Source organism: Polyodon spathula, chromosome 16, assembly GCF_017654505.1.
Source record: "Polyodon spathula isolate WHYD16114869_AA chromosome 16, ASM1765450v1, whole genome shotgun sequence".
In the NCBI taxonomy this organism is placed as follows: Eukaryota; Metazoa; Chordata; class Actinopteri; order Acipenseriformes; family Polyodontidae; genus Polyodon; species Polyodon spathula.
The window spans coordinates 36,241,326-36,259,679 of NC_054549.1; the positions used below are offsets into that span (position 1 = coordinate 36,241,326).

Here is an 18,354-nt window from a genome sequence, read left to right on the forward strand (position 1 = left end):
TGAAAACATTTAAATGAATCCAGACTTTAGCTAAATGCATTACAAGTTTTTCGGAGGAATATATATTCACTATACAGCAGTCAGGAAGTCCAGGAGAAACCAATTTGACTTTTTTTTTTTAATAATTTACTCATTTACTGTATGACCTTGGAGCTAAACACTAAAATCTCGCTGTATGCCTGTTCCAACAGCTGTAGGCTTGGACAGAAAAGAGTCCCGATGAGCTGAAACTGCCTCTCAATAACATCCTGCTCTGTGTAGAAGTCTGAAAATCAAAGACGACCCATAAAATCACCTTAAACCTCCCAGAAACTCAGGATCGTATTCACCAGCTCCAGTGACAGGAAATACTTTCTTCTGAACAAAAGTAACCTGTTAATACTGCAGTTCGCAGTGAAAGACTGAACCTCCCCAGTAGATTAGTGCGGTCCTGGGGGATACGTTCTCACAGCACACCTGAACGTGACACCTTAACAAGGGTATGGGAAGCATCAGGTACCACCAACTTGCTTGTATGAAAACCTAACGTACGGTATGTCTCAAGAGCATATTAAGAAGACTGAAGTTTAACCAAAGCCTTATACAAACTCCAGTATAAAGATGTGTTTGCATTCTCCACTGGATATTCATGAGATAAAGATTATATAGAGAGTGACCCTATCCAACACCGCTGACAAGATTCACTTGAAAGCACTGTAAGAATTTCGCACAGCAGTCAAACTAATTGAACTCATATGGAATAACTTGACCAAACCCATGATTATTTTTTTTTCCTGTAGGACATGTACATATATTTAAAAAAAAAGGGGGTTGCTGCGAAATGGAAAGAAGGTATTTTTTTAGTTTTTTTTTTTTATCCAGTTTTGACATTGATTGATACAGTGGAAATTGACCATTAAGTGAATCCCCAATGCTTTAGTATGAGACCAGCACCTTGATCTGAAACACATTTTTCTGCTGGTACCAGCTTTGCATGAAAACCTGTCACATGCCTTCTCCTGCTAATGAAGCATCTATCTGTTCATTTATTACACACAGCTAACAGACAAAACACTGGTTCTGTAGTATTCAGGTTAAACTGCTCTATTATTACAGTTTGGTTACCATCTGTGGTTAAGTAAAAACAGGCTGGATATACAGACTCAAGAAATGAATATTCCACAAAGGGAAAGCCAAGGAACTCTAAAGGAAGACTTAATTTGAATTACATGGAAGAACAGACCCCCGTGTCAGTTTGGCTTAAACGAAATTGGTTTAAACTGAAATAGATGTTGGATCTGACCCTGATAGCCAGATACTTGAGTAATATGAAGCTATTAGGAAACACAATGGAGACCTGCTTTACCATTTCTACAGTCTGCTGGCAATATTGAAGGAGCTGGAGCTGAACTTCAAACCCCAAGCCATTGCTACTTTCCAGCCATCTCCCAATCCAGCTTTTCTTTTTCATTGGTTCCAGAATGACCAATACTGAAGCTTAACAAATTATCATTCAATTTGATGTTGTAGCCACCCCCCCCCCCGAAGGTTTAGGATTTGCAAACATTCTCATTTTTATGTGATATACTGTTACAATTCAATGAAAAGTGAATTGACTCTCAAATCCAGTTTCAAGTGTCCGCTCGTTCCTAGCTAAGCCACAATGCTTAATTTAATATCTGTAAGGAAGCAGAAAGTGCTGCAGACAAAGAAGCGTGCAGCCCGAGTTCAGAGGATGATATAACAGGTTTCAAGGATTATTGTACACTTGAGGTGAGGCAGTAAAATCATGGGGGAAAAATATTTCTCCGCAATTGGCAGAAAATAGTGCAAGCTCTGTGTGAGAGCACCCTGAGGCATAATGGAGGGGGAGTGGAAGAGCAGAGCCTGCTGCATTGTCATGGTCCGTGGGTGGCCCATGCTCCCAGCACACTTAAACAAGCCCAGTCTCTCTGACATTAGGGATCAGCAGCCCTGCTTCATTGAAAGTCTAGTGGGATGTTGGAGTATTGAAGTAAACACACCGTGGAGAATAGATATTCAATAAGACGGGCAAAGAGAGGGGAAGGGGAAGAAGACGAACCATTTAATTCTCATTACTTCCAGCATCAGGGCTACAAATCTAAATTATCCATAAAATGCTTTTCCATATGCCTTTAAAAGCAACTTCTTTTCTCATGCTTATTGTTTTCTTAGGAGGACTGCTTCCTAATGTTTTCCATATAGCCTGTATACCACACAGAACGAGAACTGAACTTCATTTCCACTTTCATATGCCTGCTTTGACTTTTTTATGAGCATGAAAATTGATACCACAATATTCATTAGACATAAAACACTCCATATATTTGTTTTCAGGTTACTTCTGTCCATCTGCTCAATCTGAACCCCAGTGTATAACCACATACTGAACCTCCTGCACGATCACTCATTGGCAAGTATTAAAATACATAATAAATCACCTCAATTGAGACATCAGTGTCCGGCAGTTACTTACTTATCTTTACTGTGACACTGCATTCCAGGGCTCAAGAGAATCGGTAGGTTATTATAATTTTTTTTTTTATTATCTGTCAAAACGCAAGGCGTAAAGTGCTTTTGGAGCACAGTGTAAGAATGTTACTCTGACATCCTTTACAGCCGACCAATTCCCAGGACATCCCTTAGAATCAGTTGGAAAGCATCTTACAGCTGAAGATCCACATGGATGACGACCAAAACAACAAAGAGAGGAAGAGGAGAGGATACTGGCCTTCCAGGGTGATTAATGATCTTTTTTTTTTTTTTTTTTTTTTTTAACCAGACATATTTAATTTTTTCACTATTAAAATGATTGTGCTAATTCATGAAAAAAAAAAAAAAAAAAAAAAAAATATATATATATATATATATATATATATATATATATATATATATATATATATAATTTTTTAAACAAAGATTTAATAATAAGTAATGCTAACATAACTTACTTTTGCTAATATGCTGTAACAATAAAGTGTCAAATTAAATTACCTTTGTTGATGCTGAGCCTAGAACAGTGGTACTCACTTATGGCTCTTTCATTCCATTGAAACCAAGGACCGTCATTGCAATGACTTCATTGCTCAATAAGGTTCAATTAAACAATGAAAGACCTAGTTGGAACAAGGCTCTGGACTGCTCAGTGATATTAGTAAAGACAAGACTGGAACATTTTTTTTTCACTTGAAAATTGTTGTGCTGAACTCAATACTCCAGCTGTGCATATGTAATGTCAGCATAAAGAAACATTCAGTTCAATGGCAAACATTTAGCTGGAATGTTGAAGACATTGAGAAAGACTTTTAGTCCAAACCTTTGTCATTGGACTTAAGCCTATTTTAGTATTTCTAAATTCAGCATTGTCGAGATAAATAGTTATGGATAATGTCTTCATAAAACAATAATTAAAATAAAATAAGATTAGTTTTTGGCTTGAGCATAAGCCAATCTCATGATGGATACATTTTGCCTGGAAATGATCAGTTAAACATTTTTTGGGTTACAGTTTGACTATCATGCATACAAGCCAATTATGGCTATGCCATTATAGTTATTAATGTCCTAATAGTATGCAAATGAGCAGAAGCAGAAGCATTGATTGGACAATGTAAAGCATTCACCCCTGGTTTGCTGATATAAACAAAACATATTTTATGTAACATTATTAAAAAATATATATATAAAGAAAAAAATCTTCCAAAAAAATCTCAAGGGCCCGTTTAGTCACCGCAATTAAACAGCTCATGAAATACAATTTTCTGCCAAAAGAAACGAACATTTAAGTCCATCATTCTCCCTGCCTCGCTTACAGCAGAAACTGTATTTGTACAACTAGGAAACACTATGTGACAGGATGAACCACAACATTAGGCATCACTATGATAAAAATAAATAAATAAGCAAATAAAAATCATGCTCCCAACTTTTTGTTCATTCCACGCTGAAGTTACTTTAGAAACAGAGAGGATCATACTCCATTTAGTAAATTAATACTTTCCTCCTCTCATTCCCTCTAGTTTCTACTTTAAATAAAGGAGAAGCTAATCAAAGTTTGGTTGACCACAGTAAATTAAACTCAATCTTCAGCAGGTCTGTTAAAACAGGATAAAGTTACACATAGCTAATTAAAAACTCTATTCCCATCAAGGCTCAGAAACATGTTTGTTAACATAATATCCAGTGAATCCCTGTGAATCAGGCAGTAAGAAAAACATGAAGGGTCTCAGGGCTGCTTCAATTCTACACTAAACAAGCATCGGGTCGCCCAGGCTCTGAAGCCTTGCCAGTCCCTAAGCCACCTAAATACTCCTCCATTTGTCTCAAACTCAAGAATAACATTTTCAATCTGCTTTGGGATGCTTATTCCCGAGCCGCTCTTGAAGTGCTGTGTGTGTATGCAGAGATAAAAGTGGACCTATCGCTGGGCAGTGCTGGGAGTCCTCAGACTCTCAACATCAGGTGCCATCTGCTACGGATTAGGAAAGTCAGTAAGTGTCAAAACAAGAATAAACAACGTGTTCAGCAACAGGTTACAAACCAACAATCCCAGGGAGTAAAATCCAAAACAATTTCCTGGAAAACTGTTCAGCTTTGCAAAGAGGCACCACAGGTGTCAACCGTAAATATTATGGTAGAATTGTTTTATCATACATTTCTTCATTAGGTTATTTGGGAAAAAGACCAAATCTGGTATACAACAGGTTAAAATCAGTTTACTATGAGGTAACCCAGACATGAGAACCATTTCATTAGGGTGAGAGAGAGAGAGAGAGAGAGAGAGAGAGAGAGAGAGAGAGAGAGAGAGAGAGAGAGAGAGAGAGAGAGAGAGAGAGAGCTTAATGTATAAGGTGCAATAACAGCTCTATCAACCTTGGCTCATTAACTGACTCTTGAACTATGTCACAATAAAATAGTCTGGAGACTCGCTTCAAAGGGAGCAATCATGAAAAAAAAAAAAAAAAAAAAAAAAAATTCCTTTGCTGGAAGCACTGGTGCACTAATATTCCCCAGTTCAGGAGCAGGTGACAGCATCCCCAGGGAAGGGTGTTCAGATTAGGAGTGAGCTGAACAACTGTTATGATGACAGCCTGACATTCTCAAGCGCTGTGGCCTAATGAAAATGTCAACATTTGAACTTGTTTAGAAACAGAAAATCTAACAACTCCACAAGAGCAATTTCAGAAGACCAATTGAGAGAGACCACATTTCCACAGTTTACAGTAGAAAGCTAATTGTAACTTTATTTTTTACCTCATGTATCATACATACACGTAAATGTAACTATAAACACACATACTGTCAATAAAAATATATATTAAAAAATAAATATGAAAACTCATGAGTTAAAACTTACATGAGAAGAAATCAAGCAGAGAAACTGTTTGGCTAATGCTTGAACTATAGCAGACTACCAGATCAAGACATTTCTGTACATCTATCTCCTTGTAGTGTATATTTGGAGAGTAATAAAACATCTTATTTCATTTACCGGAGCGAGGGTCAGAACATGTTACAGTATTCCTATGCTATGAGGTCAGAACAGCTCTTCAGAAACATCAACATAAAAACAAAATAAAAATATTTTCCCTGTAAAAAATGTGCATATATACATCTATTGTACAGAAGTACACTTGATTTGCCCCCAGGGTTCTCTGTGCCTGGTGGGAAGTCTCTATATAAACAACTCTACTTTTCCACAAAGACTTGTATTAGAATGCAGGATCAAGTGTTTTTGATCAGCTCTGATTCTGCCTGCCCCTTTCTGGATCTGTGGTTTCACTGTTCTTACTTTGTTCTCTAAATACTTGAGCACTCACCACAGCACCAGCCCTGTAGCCAGCATGGTGTGGAGAGGTGCAGCAGAGAACACCTTCCTCAAGAGGAAAGGGGTCTACATATTAACCCTTAAAACTGCAGCTACAAGGCCCTCTGAAATATCTCCAATACAAGTATTATCATTGCAGTATGAAGATGGAATTTGATCCTTTTCCTTCTCTGGTTTTTAGGGACATTGCTTAGAACCTCTTGTTAAGGTTCCTCCTTTAGTCCACATTATCAAATAGATATGCCTTATTTATTCTATTGTTTGATTCCTCTACGGTACTGATTACGTTTGAACCACCGATGTTTTCATTGAGGTGTTTGTACATTGTAATTGAGCTTGTTAAAATTATTTTATAGGACTCCCTTGTAAATGAGGCTTTGGTCTCAATAGGTAAGTCCCTTGGTTAAACATATACATTTAAAAAAATTATAAATATTATTATATATATGTATGCGCTGACACACACACTGTACTGTGCTCTGCCACTAAATGCAAGTATTATTGACCCAGACTTCTGGTATGTCCTATATCATATTGTGCTACCTGGTGTCAGGTTCAATATGAAGAAAAAAGGCTTTTGGTCCATTGTGTGGCAGTTTGATTGAATTGAGTCATAGATCAGCATGATAGAGCTGTATTAATGCAATACCAAAACAGAGCCCTGGTAGCAGTGTGTTCTAATGCAACCTAACATGTAATACATTCTAACAGGCTCACTTTAAAACTATGCCACAAGCCCAGTGCGCCATCTGTGTTTTGTCAACCACATACTCTTGCATTGCTGTGGAACATTAAATTCTTCCATTTAAATACAGTGCAGTTTTGTGTAGCTAGTTGGCGATGTCGGTACTTGGTTACTCTTTTATATTAGCGGATTCTGACAGGGTATAATACGCAAACATGGGTTTGAATATATTCAGCTGTTCCCATAGTTTCATGTTTCAGGAGTCAAAACTGCATGAAGAGTGGCTCGATAGTTTAACTCTACGCTGTTACCCAGTGGTGATTTTTTTCCCGATCAATTAATTAATTAAAATGTACCTCGGTTTTTGCAAACATGCCAGTGCACAAATTATATTTACCAGTTTTAAACAATGATCAATTGAAATGTTGCCATTTTTGTATTTATTTAGTATGTATTCAGTTTGAATACAAAATTGGAGTTTTAAATGTTTTTTTTTTTTTCAATAACTAGTTTTTAAAGCAAGCTTCAAATTTGACAATGACAGACAGTTACAGTCACTTATTTCCAGTCTAACAGGACACTTGTCATCTTTACTGGAATAAAGGCATATGGATCCACAGCCCAGTGTATGGAAAGACTAAGATAACAGCTCACTTGCTGGACTTCAAACTCAGGAGGTATGACTGCTTCATGACATAACTATGGGTCATATATTATTGTATAAACAAATATACTAATCAGTGAGATTATTCTTTATAAAAATCAAATTGTCAACATTCAATTAGCCAGTGTGTACTACATCAATCATGTGTTGGTTTTTATTTTCTGAACATGGTTTACCTTGCTGGGGCTCCTACCTGTTTTGACCTCCTGCTCCACATGAACTGCACCTATTATAATTTCATACGGAAATGCCCAAATGTTCTTTGTTCAGGATTACAATGCAGTGAATGGCTTGGAGTGAATAGTCTCTATGTGCAGAAGGTCAGCCCCTCTGCTCTGCATTAGGAGCGAACAGGATCCAAGTGCTACAGGATCCAAGGCCTATGTTACGCATATTATCACCCACGCTGCAGACAGTAGGTAACATTAAACCCTTGAAAGACGATAAAATATTTTAAATAGAGCAAACTTATTTTTCCCCCCCACAGAAGGAATGCAGAACTCTACGACAATGTATCAAAGCGATGTAACAGACATACAGCAATCAAAATAAGAAAATGGTGCATCATACTGGAAAATGTTGTCAAGGGATCAAGACTGTCATTCCAGATTCATTACTGCAATGTTGTCTTCTTTGGGGGACAAAATCCAACTCTTGTCTCTTTAGCCTACCTTGCTGTGATATGATAAATGGCATGGTGATAGTACCACAGCCTTAAAGCAACAGGGTATGAAAAGACGACAAGGGTTAAAGTGTGCATGCCTGGTAGGTTCAAACACACAATATGGTAAAGTCCTTCAGTTCTAAAAACGGAAACACAACTTAAATGTATTGGGATAATTTCCCTTCAGTGGTCACTCATACTGCCAGTACAGACCAGCTTCTGAGAGATATAAAACCAGCTGCAATGTTGCTTTGGACCAGTGGTGTCCAAAGCTGGCCCTTCCACTCCTGGTCTTTGTTCCAACCCTTTTCTAAATTGTTTAATGAACCAATTAAACCTCCATCCAGACCCTGACTTAGTTAATCACCTCATTGTCACCTGTTAAACCCTCCAGGACCGTGAGTGGACACCGTGCTTCAGATAACATTAAACAATTGATAAGTATATATTCCAATCAGTAGGACTGATTCAAACAAGAATCAAGGAAAGATAAGAACAGAGTAGAAACTAAAAGGCTTGTGATTTGTTTTTACCTGCTCAGTCGTCAAACTCTTTGCCCTCTCCTCCCACAGACGCTCATCATCCTCTTCCTCAGCAGTTGATAAAGGTGGAAGACCTTCCAGGAACTGGGGGTCCCTTTCTAGGCAAAGTGTGGTCAAGTGATCAATGTAGAGTTTCAGCTTCATGCCATGGCTGTGTTTTTCCAACAGTGACTGGATCATCTGGATCATCAAAAAACCAACAACAACAAAAAAACCATTGGAAAGAGCAAGACTAACTACGATGACGCTTTGGACTCATGGAAACATGTGGATTTAAAATGGTAAGCGAAAATACTACTGGCAGCATGCTTTGTGGGAGTTTCAGGTCTGCTCTTTACCAAGATGACATTCCATGGTCGTGGCTGATGATGATATGCAATCAAAAGCAGCTGTGAAACTCATTTGCAACTGCAGCAATTGAAAAGTAGCACCATTTTCATCAAAAGAGGCCGAAAGTTAATGGAACTCCAGTACATACAGAATATTTCTAAGAGAAGAGTGGTTAGGAACGAAAAGTTCACATTTGTTCCCTCAGTATGTATCACTGACTTAACCACATGATCTGCAAGTTATTTAGTGCCAATCCCACCACCTCACATAAGTGCCATGCAATTCAGCTTCCAAGGAAACAAGCTTTAAAAGGATGTAAAAACACTTAAAGCTTCTAAGCCAAAACCACGAGCTAAATAGAGCCTATGAGAATATAACTTGTGAAATGGATACTTATGAACAGACAACAGACAAATAACTTTTATTACAATGGATGTTTGCTTGTCTGAGGAATATGTAATGTAATGCACTGCACTACACTTCTACTGCAAAAAATGTTTAATAATTACTTTCAAATTAAAATGTTATCATTTAATTCATGAGGCTATTCATTTAAACCCATGTGTTTTAGGTTTTAAATAATTTGAAGGTTTACTACTATACGATAATAACTAAACTTGATTTCAAATGCATGTAAAGTAATTGGAGATAGTACAATTATTGATTTAACTGTCAATAAACAACATACAATAGCATGCTACACAGAACAAAATAAGATATTCAGCACACTTAAGTGGCATGCTACTGAGCAAGGTGATAACCAGGGCACACACTATTGTGTACTGGTTATTAACCCTGATAATAAACCAATTAGTTCTCCCATTAAAAAATATCCTTGTGTTATAATAAACACTAATGATACTTATGTGAACTGTCTTCCCCAATCTGTCCAATTTCTGTGAAAATTACAGTTATGATAAACACACGTAAACGCTCAATAAAATTGGATCCTTCTGTACAAGTGCAGTTGCTCCCATCACAATACCCCCCCTATGGCTCCTAACTCCAGAACTGCAGTGCATTATTCTCCATAATCATTGGACGGCCAAGGTCAAGGATGGATCAGTAAAGGAATGCATTGAGGGCTTATTACAGCAACTTAAAGAAACATTGGGGAGAATTCCCCAGCTCAATCTGAGTACTCAGCCGTGACTTCGAAATGTAACTGTAACCTTTACCCCTTCACATTTCAACACTGTCATTACGTAATTAACTCCAATTAAGTAATTTTGGTTGTAAGAATGTCAGTGCTAAGGGGAGGCACGTCAATTACATCAATAGGAGTCCCTTGACTACGGCAGCAGTGAAAATGCAACAATCAGCCTTTAAATTGATTTCTTAAAGCACAAAAGCAAAAAAAAAAAAAAAAAAAAAGGTCAATCCTAATTTTCAGTATTTACGTGAATTGAAAGGAAAAGGGGTACAGACCTAAGTGCACTTAAAAAAAATGAACGAATGAAATGAAAAACACAGTGCAATTTCGAGACTAAAGGTGATAATAAGGAATAGCGTGTGCGCATTGATGATGGGGAAATACCTGGTCAGGAGCCGATCATCACTTTCACATGCCGAGACTGAGTATGGGGCTCGGGGGGGTGGGGTGGGGGTCCCGTTGACCTGCTATTTCCCATTTTAAAGTAGCCTGTGAAGGACGGGCTTCTGAACGCATTGAAAAACGGCTTCACTTTTAATATTCAAGGGTAAAGTCAAGCAAGGTAAAGGAAAGCATGGGAGAAAATCTTTCGTTCTCCTTTGATCAATGGAGCTCCTTATCACTAGGTTAAGTAACTTTTAATTGGAAGTTACTGTCCTTTCACCTTTCTCTGCTGTTTCCAATTCATTCTAAGTGGTTGTTACTGCAATGAATAAATACTTGGGTTTAATTCAAATTGTGACACAAACATATTGGGTTAAATTCTCACAATTTTCAGAAAGGAGAAACACACCCAATAAAGTTACCAAACAAGATATTGATATATGAAATGGTAGCTGTACCAGTCCAGAGATTATAGGAGATGTGATACCTTTTGTGATCTCTTCACCTGAAGAAGAGACATTTGAGGTCTTGAAAGAGTGTGATTAATTATTGTTTAGTTACTCCATTTAAAAAGCATAACACCTCCTTCTCTTTGTCTATCAAACAAGATATAAAACAAACAAGACTTTTAACTCAGTAATTTGTAAGTAGTCAGTGTTTCTTTTTTGTTTTAGAACTGTAATGGTATTTTTTTTTTTTTTTCATCTCAGATAACAATTGCGAACTGGAGTAAATAGCTTTGATAATCTAGCCCACTGTATTCAGCTCACCAGCTCTAGTTGCCCAATTGTCTTTCACCACAGACCTATGTAACACAGGCTATATCAGCCAAGTGTGTGCAAAGCTGTACTCATGCCAACTAGTGAACAGGTATAGGCAACAGTACAAACAAACTAGATATAAATTACCTAAATGATAAAACATTTTATTTTTTTAGAAATAAAAAATCATGTCAATGAAATGTGTCAACCACTACAAAAAAATGACCACAACATTTGCACCCTAGTCATCAGTATGAGAAAACAAACTGGAAGAGGCGGATTCATTTGCATCTCAAATCTTGTTTCCTTCACATGCAATCCTCAGGGTTCTCATAGGATGTACTTAATCAGAAGCACATTATTTTGCCAAAGGAAGCTTGGGCCAGAGGAACAGGACGGCACATTTTAGATTCATGCAGAACCCCATGTGCAATGCAAGGTAGCACAGATCTGGAAGGTTTTATTGAAATGTCATGCTGGAATAATAAATGCTTTGATTTCTACAACATACCGTATAGGTTGCAAATTAAAAGGGACTACGGAACATTGTGTATTTAGCATTGCTGTATGGTCTCTTTCATCTTTGCAGTTTTAGCAATAGCCAAGTTGATTTATTTTTAAAATTTTTTAGTTCGGTTTGCTGAAAGATAGGGCGTCTTCTAAGCGTCTGATTCACAAGAAGTGCCTGTAGCTGAGAAACATGTTCATTGTGTACAATCACTTGACTTGGACACTGGTTTTCCCAGCACTTCCTTTCAGTTCAATATGACTAATTGAAGGGGGGGTGGGAGGGGCTGGTCAAGGTTTTCTTTTTATGTATATTTCTGAACCCGTTTCAAACGATCCATTTTTCTCCTTCTATTAAATAATTTCCAAAATTATAACCAAGGCTGCAAATAATATTTGTTCAGTGTCCGAATCTGAACTTTATTGCTGTCAGGCACATATTTCTTACAGGCACATCCCAGGAATGAAATAACACATGAATACATGCGATAAGCAGGACTAGTTTTGCACAAACAGGTGTTAAAAATATAAAAATTAATAAAATCATATTTACTGGTATTTATATTGACCAATATCAAACAATCCTGGGCTGTCTGTCAAAACACAGTCCCTATACTGGGTGGACAGGGTTCACTTCAGAAGGATAATATGTTTAGACAATGCAATTGGGCATTTATTAAAGCTATGAATAATATTTTGAAAGGAGGTATGGTTCAGCTTTATACCGTGAACGATTTCACATCCAGCTCAGTTAACCCTCCAACTCAACAAAGTTCACTTTCAATTTGTTGAAGTGCTTTCCCCAAATAATAAAAAGTGACAGAAATGTGCAAGATATAAAATCATATACCCTTTCAACATGGATTAATAGTTCAGACAGTCAGTGCAGCCAACACTGACCAGAAGCATAAATACTATTGCAATAAAATCCCAGATATGGACTGGTATTAATCCCCCTACCCTGAGAGACCTGAAAACCATATCAACCCATGACAGAATCTGCTGCAAATATACGCAATGGCATTTTAACTCACTGCAGACGTTTTATAGACGCAGTTCGGAAACAACTGTGATCTGTAAATATATGAGTTGTTTATTTCTGATTTAGTAACTTTCTGGTTTGAATTTCTTGCTTTCTAAAAAACAAAATGGGCTAATGATGAATGCCAGTGAACTGCTTTGAGAATCTGCCCCAAAGCGACTGGCTTGGGTGGAAATTCAAATATTGACTTTATTTTTTTAAATTGTTCACGTAAAGAGGCTATTGTGTGGTATTTGTGTCTGTGTTACTTTAACAGTCCCCACTTCATTGCACACTGTTGATGTCTTCTTATATATTCGTTTACAGGTTTTCCCATGATCGTTATTCATTATGTTGGAGCTGGCTGTGGATGGGAAAACCCTCTTGCTGTCCCTGCGTTTCTGCGTGCAAAAACTGCTCTCAAAAATAGAGAGGGCAGCAAAGAGACAGTGCTCAGCACACTCTAAACAAGGCTTTCCCTAAGCAAAGATTAACCTCCTCCCTCCCAGTTCAAGTGAAAGCCATTGGTCAAACGGTCAATATTCAATAGTCAAAGGGTTGCCAGAAAATGAGAATTAGGGGTCAAAACAGATGTGTAAGAAAGGGTGCGAGGTTAAAGGTTAAGCTGCACACCCTCTATTCAAAAAGGACAGATGTTGCCAGAAATGTTCATCAATTGCAGGGTCACCTCAAGTTTGGGGATGGGGACTATTTTAGGCTTTTCTCTGAGGCTACAGTTTACAGGTTACAGGTCAGAGTTAAACTCCTAGTTTTGTAAATGAAAGGGAAAGCTTTCCAAATGAAAAGCACACTAGTAAGCTGCTACACATAACCTGACCCACACGTGAAGCTGCATGGTGACCCAGAACTGGGCTGTGTGGATTTCAAAGAGGTGGAGTAGAGAGTGATCAAAAAAATGTATTTCATTTTTTAAGTTTAAAAGTAAATTAAATATTATATATTATTTTATATATTACACGTTCCATGCCAATAAGACTGCTATGTTAATAGATTCTGAATGGACTGTCCCTGCAAATCTTTTTCCTTTTCTGCATACGAAGGGCAGACTTGAGTGACCTGAAAACCATATGAATCCATGACAGAATCTGCTGCAAATAAACGCAAATGGCATTTTAACTCACAGCAGACGTTTTATAGACGCAGTTCAGAAACAACTGTGATCTGCATTCTTTGTTAAAATGTTTTAATTCCAATTATCCAATTGAAATGAACAACCATCTTAAGGAAATTTAATTGGGGTGCTTTCTTCTATACATTTCAGCAAAGCAAATACATTTCCAGTTAACCGCAAGGTACATCAAATTCTGTTGCAACCTCAAAAGGCAAAGTATGTGGTTTGGTTAATGTAATAAATGGGTCTTTAGGTATAACACATTCAAAGCATGTATAGTTGTGCATGCTTCTGGCAATTTCAAAGCTTTGGGGCAGATTCTCAAAGCAGTTTACCAGCATTCTTCATTAGCCCATTTTGTTTTCTAGAAAGCAAAAAATTCAAACCAGAAAGTTACCAGAAAGTTACTAAACCAGAAATAAACAAGTCATATATTTATTTGGAGGTATGTAAGTCATCTTAATTAATGTATTATTTGATTTGGATTTGTAAATGTTTTTTTTTTTACTTTTTAAAAAAAAAAAATTTATTTCAAACAAAAATGTGTTAATGCCCTTTGTGCTGTTAGAGATGGTGTTATTTCAATGCAAAAAGTCCCAAGTAATACATACAAAAACACAATGGCACATTCTGCATATTTATTAGTGTTGAACTATTTGCTATGATCCACTGCCACTGCCATATTAATACGAGGGACTGTTTAAAAACCAACTGCCAAGCTCAAAGACTACAATGAATAATGAATGAAACATAATGTAAACAAGAATTGCAGCTATAACAAGTACTGCTGGCGTCTCTTAATGTTATGAATCTGAGAAAACACATCCCAGCTTTTACGAGGCACATGTTGGCAAGACCAGTGTACAAAGATGCCAGGGCTGACAAGTTAGAAGAAGGTTTGCATGGTGGGTGAGTGAGTGAAAGTTTAAGTGCAGAGTTTGGGTTTCAGAAATCACATTGGTGAGAATGTTTACTGGCGAATGAGGCTGTGCTTAAGAAGTGTCTCAGCAACAGAAAGAGCTGAACAATAGATTGAACTGTTTTTCTGAAGACTGCACTGGATGATGCATAATCTGCTCGGCAGAATACATTAGAGGAAGACCAAAGCACTGAAAACCAAACCAGGACAGGTCTAGGAAAATGAGCTGATTAATGTCAGGGAGACGTTTCCTGGTTTTGTTTTATATATAAAATTAAAATAAATTAATATTTGTATAGTCTGACACATATATTGGCTTGTGCTTAAGATCAACCGACAACTGAAAGGACATGTTATTGCAAAACGACATGCTTTATAAATATAAAACAGAATGCTGTTCTGAAAAGTTCTTATCGGGTCTAAGTTCCATTATTTCAGCCTTGTAAGGGTGAAAAAAAAAAAAAAAACAAAAAAAAAAACAGACGTTACCCTGGCAAAAGCCAGTCGCCCTGCCCACCAGCTTCCAGATGCAAGCAACACAGCAGGCAGACGGTTTTTATTGGAGGAATAAAACATTTTCATTAAGCATTCATTACACAAAAATGTCCCTGGAAATGTATTTCAGCAAGCAATGTGCATACAAGCATTTTCCAGCAAACCAGAGGGGCACAGGTATTTTAATTACTGAATTTAGCTTTCCCCAGGTGGAAATTTACTATAAAGATTATAGCCCAGAGACTGGCTTGGGTGGAAATTCAAATATTGACTTTATTTTTTTTAATTGTTCACGTAAAGAGGCTATTGTGTGGTATTTGTGTCTGTGTTACTTTAACAGTCCCCACTTCATTGCACACTGTTGATGTCTTCTTATATATTCGTTTACAGGTTTTCCCATGATCCTTATTCATTATGTTGGAGCTGGCTGTGGATGGGAAAACCCTCTTGCTGTCCCTGCGTTTCTGCGTGCAAAAACTGCTCTCAAAAATAGAGAGGGCAGCAATGAGACAGTGCTCAGCACACTCTAAACAAGGCTTTCCCTAAGCAAAGATTAACCTCCTCCCTCCCAATTCAAGTGAAAGCCATTGGTCAAACAGTCAATATTCAATAGTCAAAGGGTTGCCAGAAAATGAAAATTAGGGGTCAAAACAGATGTGTAAGAAAGGGTGCGAGGTTAAAGGTTAAGCTGCACACCCTCTATTCAAAAAGGACAGATGTTGCCAGAAATGTTCATCAATTGCAGGGTCACCTCAAGTTTGGGGATGGGGACTATTTTAGGCTTTTCTCTGAGGCTACAGTTTACAGGTTGCAGGTCAGAGTTAAACTCCTAGTTTTGTTAATGAAAGGGAAAGCTTTCCAAATGAAAAGAACACTAGTAAGCTACTACACATAACCTGACCCACACGTAAAGCTGCATGGTGACCCAGAACTGGGCTGTGTGGATTTCAAAGAGGTGGAGTAGAGAGTGATCAAAAAATATATTTCATACATTTTTGACATTTAAACGTAAATTACATAGTATATATTATTTTATATATTACACATTCCATGCCAATAAGACTGCTATGTTAATAGATTCTGAATGGACTGTCCCTGCAAATTTTTTTCCTTTTCTGCATACCAAGGGCACACTTGTTCGCAAGGAACATATATTTCAAGGAAACCCGTGTCCACTTTAATCAAAATAATAAACTTCACAGGATTTGAACTAGATGACTAATAACAATCCATATTACAAACCTCATCCTCTTCAACCAAGAAAGACGACTATGCGGGACCCCCTGAAGGCAACAGATATGTTTTTAACTAACAGTGTTTTAGTAACCTCTTGCAGATGAAAGCATTCATCTGACACTTTGTTTTAACAATATATTCCAGAAGTAAAAGCTACAGCATACAGGTGCTGTGTCACACATGGTAAGATATGGGAGTAAAACAAAAATAAAAACAAGCATTACAAACTAAAATCGGCACTGCAGGCTTCTCTGTAATTTTATACTACCTTTATTTTGACAGCTATCTCTTCAGGTTGGCTCACAGTGTGTTGCGTGACGATAGAGTGATGGGAATGGCAATGGAGGCAGGCGTGAGTTCAAATGAGTACCAGCCAACTAGCCGCTCTACACTTGCCCTGTCGTACTGGCACGAATACTCAGGAACTGACACGGTCCTTCTGACCCAGACAGTCTATGAAAGACACTGCGTTGAGCATGGTACCTGCTAAACGCTATAAAAGATATATATATATATATATATATATATATATATATATATATATATATATATATATATATATATATTCAGGATGCTGAATATTGTTAGGCCTCAAGAAAACTGTAATTCATGGCTCTTTTTAGGAAAAAAAAAATCTTTGACAGATCACATGTTTAATTAACGATGAGCTTGTTAGGACAAGAAATAGTAGTTCAATATCCTGGTTACATTTTGATCTGTGAATTGTGAAATGCAACTGTGTGGAATAAACATGGCGATATAAAACTATGATACAGAAACAAGGTATCTAATGATGAGAATAAGCTGCAGCGCTGGCTGTTATGAGAGGCAATTCAACTCTTGTAAAGGTTAGCAGACTTCACTTAAACATAGCTTAAGGAAACGGTTGTGTTTGTATCCATATATCACTCTCAGCCAGCCTGTCACCTTCACATGGGGGTACACTTGAAGATCCACTCTTTGTTGCTAGATTACAAGGCAGGGTAAACTGAAAGATCAAGCTAACCTAGGATAAACTTCTTCTCCGCAGTTCAAAGACATTGGCCTTACACAAGTTCAATTGCAGGCTCCTTTGAAGCCAAGCCCTCAGGTTCATCAAACATACTTCTCTGACTTGGAATAGGTTGGAATAGCAGATAATATGAGTTCTTCGGTGCCAGTGAAAATGATAATTGTACTTTGAAGTTGTGTCATTGAGTTATTAGATTATTTTTGGCCATGTTGCAGAAAGGCCATTCAACCCAACACAAGCTTCACATCTCTAGGTCATTCTTTAAAAGTGAAGGGTTTCAGATGAGGACTTAACCAATGCCCTTTGTCAGCCTGCCCATTAATTTCCATTGAACCATATTTAACCAAATACAGTAGCACCCTTTTATAGTCATGGTTCTGTGGCTCTAAGAAAAATGCTCTCTCAATACAATTTTTATTTGAAAACATATACTATTTAAATCCTGTTTTGTCAACGTTTGACAGATCTGTGAAAATAACACTATTTTTTCCCTATGGCAGAATTCTGATATATTTTCTTTCACATGGAAACAAGTGGTTATTAGTCTAATTGATAAAAGGGACCTGTCCATCCCACACCACAAAGTTAGCATAATTTCAACTTTTTAATAACCACCAAAGAGCTGACATGTCCTAAATAAAAGACCTGTTCTTTTTATTTTTAAAATTAGTTATTTGTTTCCATTGCTATTGGCAACTGAGGGACTACAGCTACGGCCAAAGTTTTGCATAACCCTATAGAATGAACTAACTTTGCTTTATAAAGTTGAGTGAAGCCTGCCGAATAATGTTACCTTAACATACTGAAATTGCACACAGCTTTGTAGTTTTCTATATACTTAATGAAAGACAAAATAAAAAAAAATAAAAAAACATGACATTTCGAAATCTAACATGAAATACTGTACTACCTACTATTATGGTTTCCGGTAGACCTCTGCGATAACATTTTGTAGTTTCTTTGATTACATGATGTTAAATAAAAAGATCAAAATGATGTTCATATAGTTTTTAATTTTTCTT

At 37.2% G+C, this 18,354-nt stretch overlaps 1 protein-coding gene across 9 annotated transcripts in view; it reads right to left on the reverse strand.

The window, feature by feature from the left end:
- LOC121329395 (ERC protein 2) overlaps window positions 1-18,354 on the reverse strand; it is a 262,968-nt gene that overhangs the window by 18,563 nt on the left and 226,051 nt on the right. For 6 of the 9 annotated variants that reach the window (XM_041274987.1, XM_041274985.1, XM_041274984.1 and 3 more), the window contains one exon: window positions 8,374-8,562. In XM_041274987.1, the coding sequence (XP_041130921.1) occupies window positions 8,374-8,562 (189 nt within the window). Of the gene's footprint in view, window positions 1-8,373; window positions 8,563-18,354 lie in introns of those variants that run through there. The other 3 variants (XM_041274991.1, XM_041274990.1, XM_041274988.1) reach the window with 1 other exon arrangement.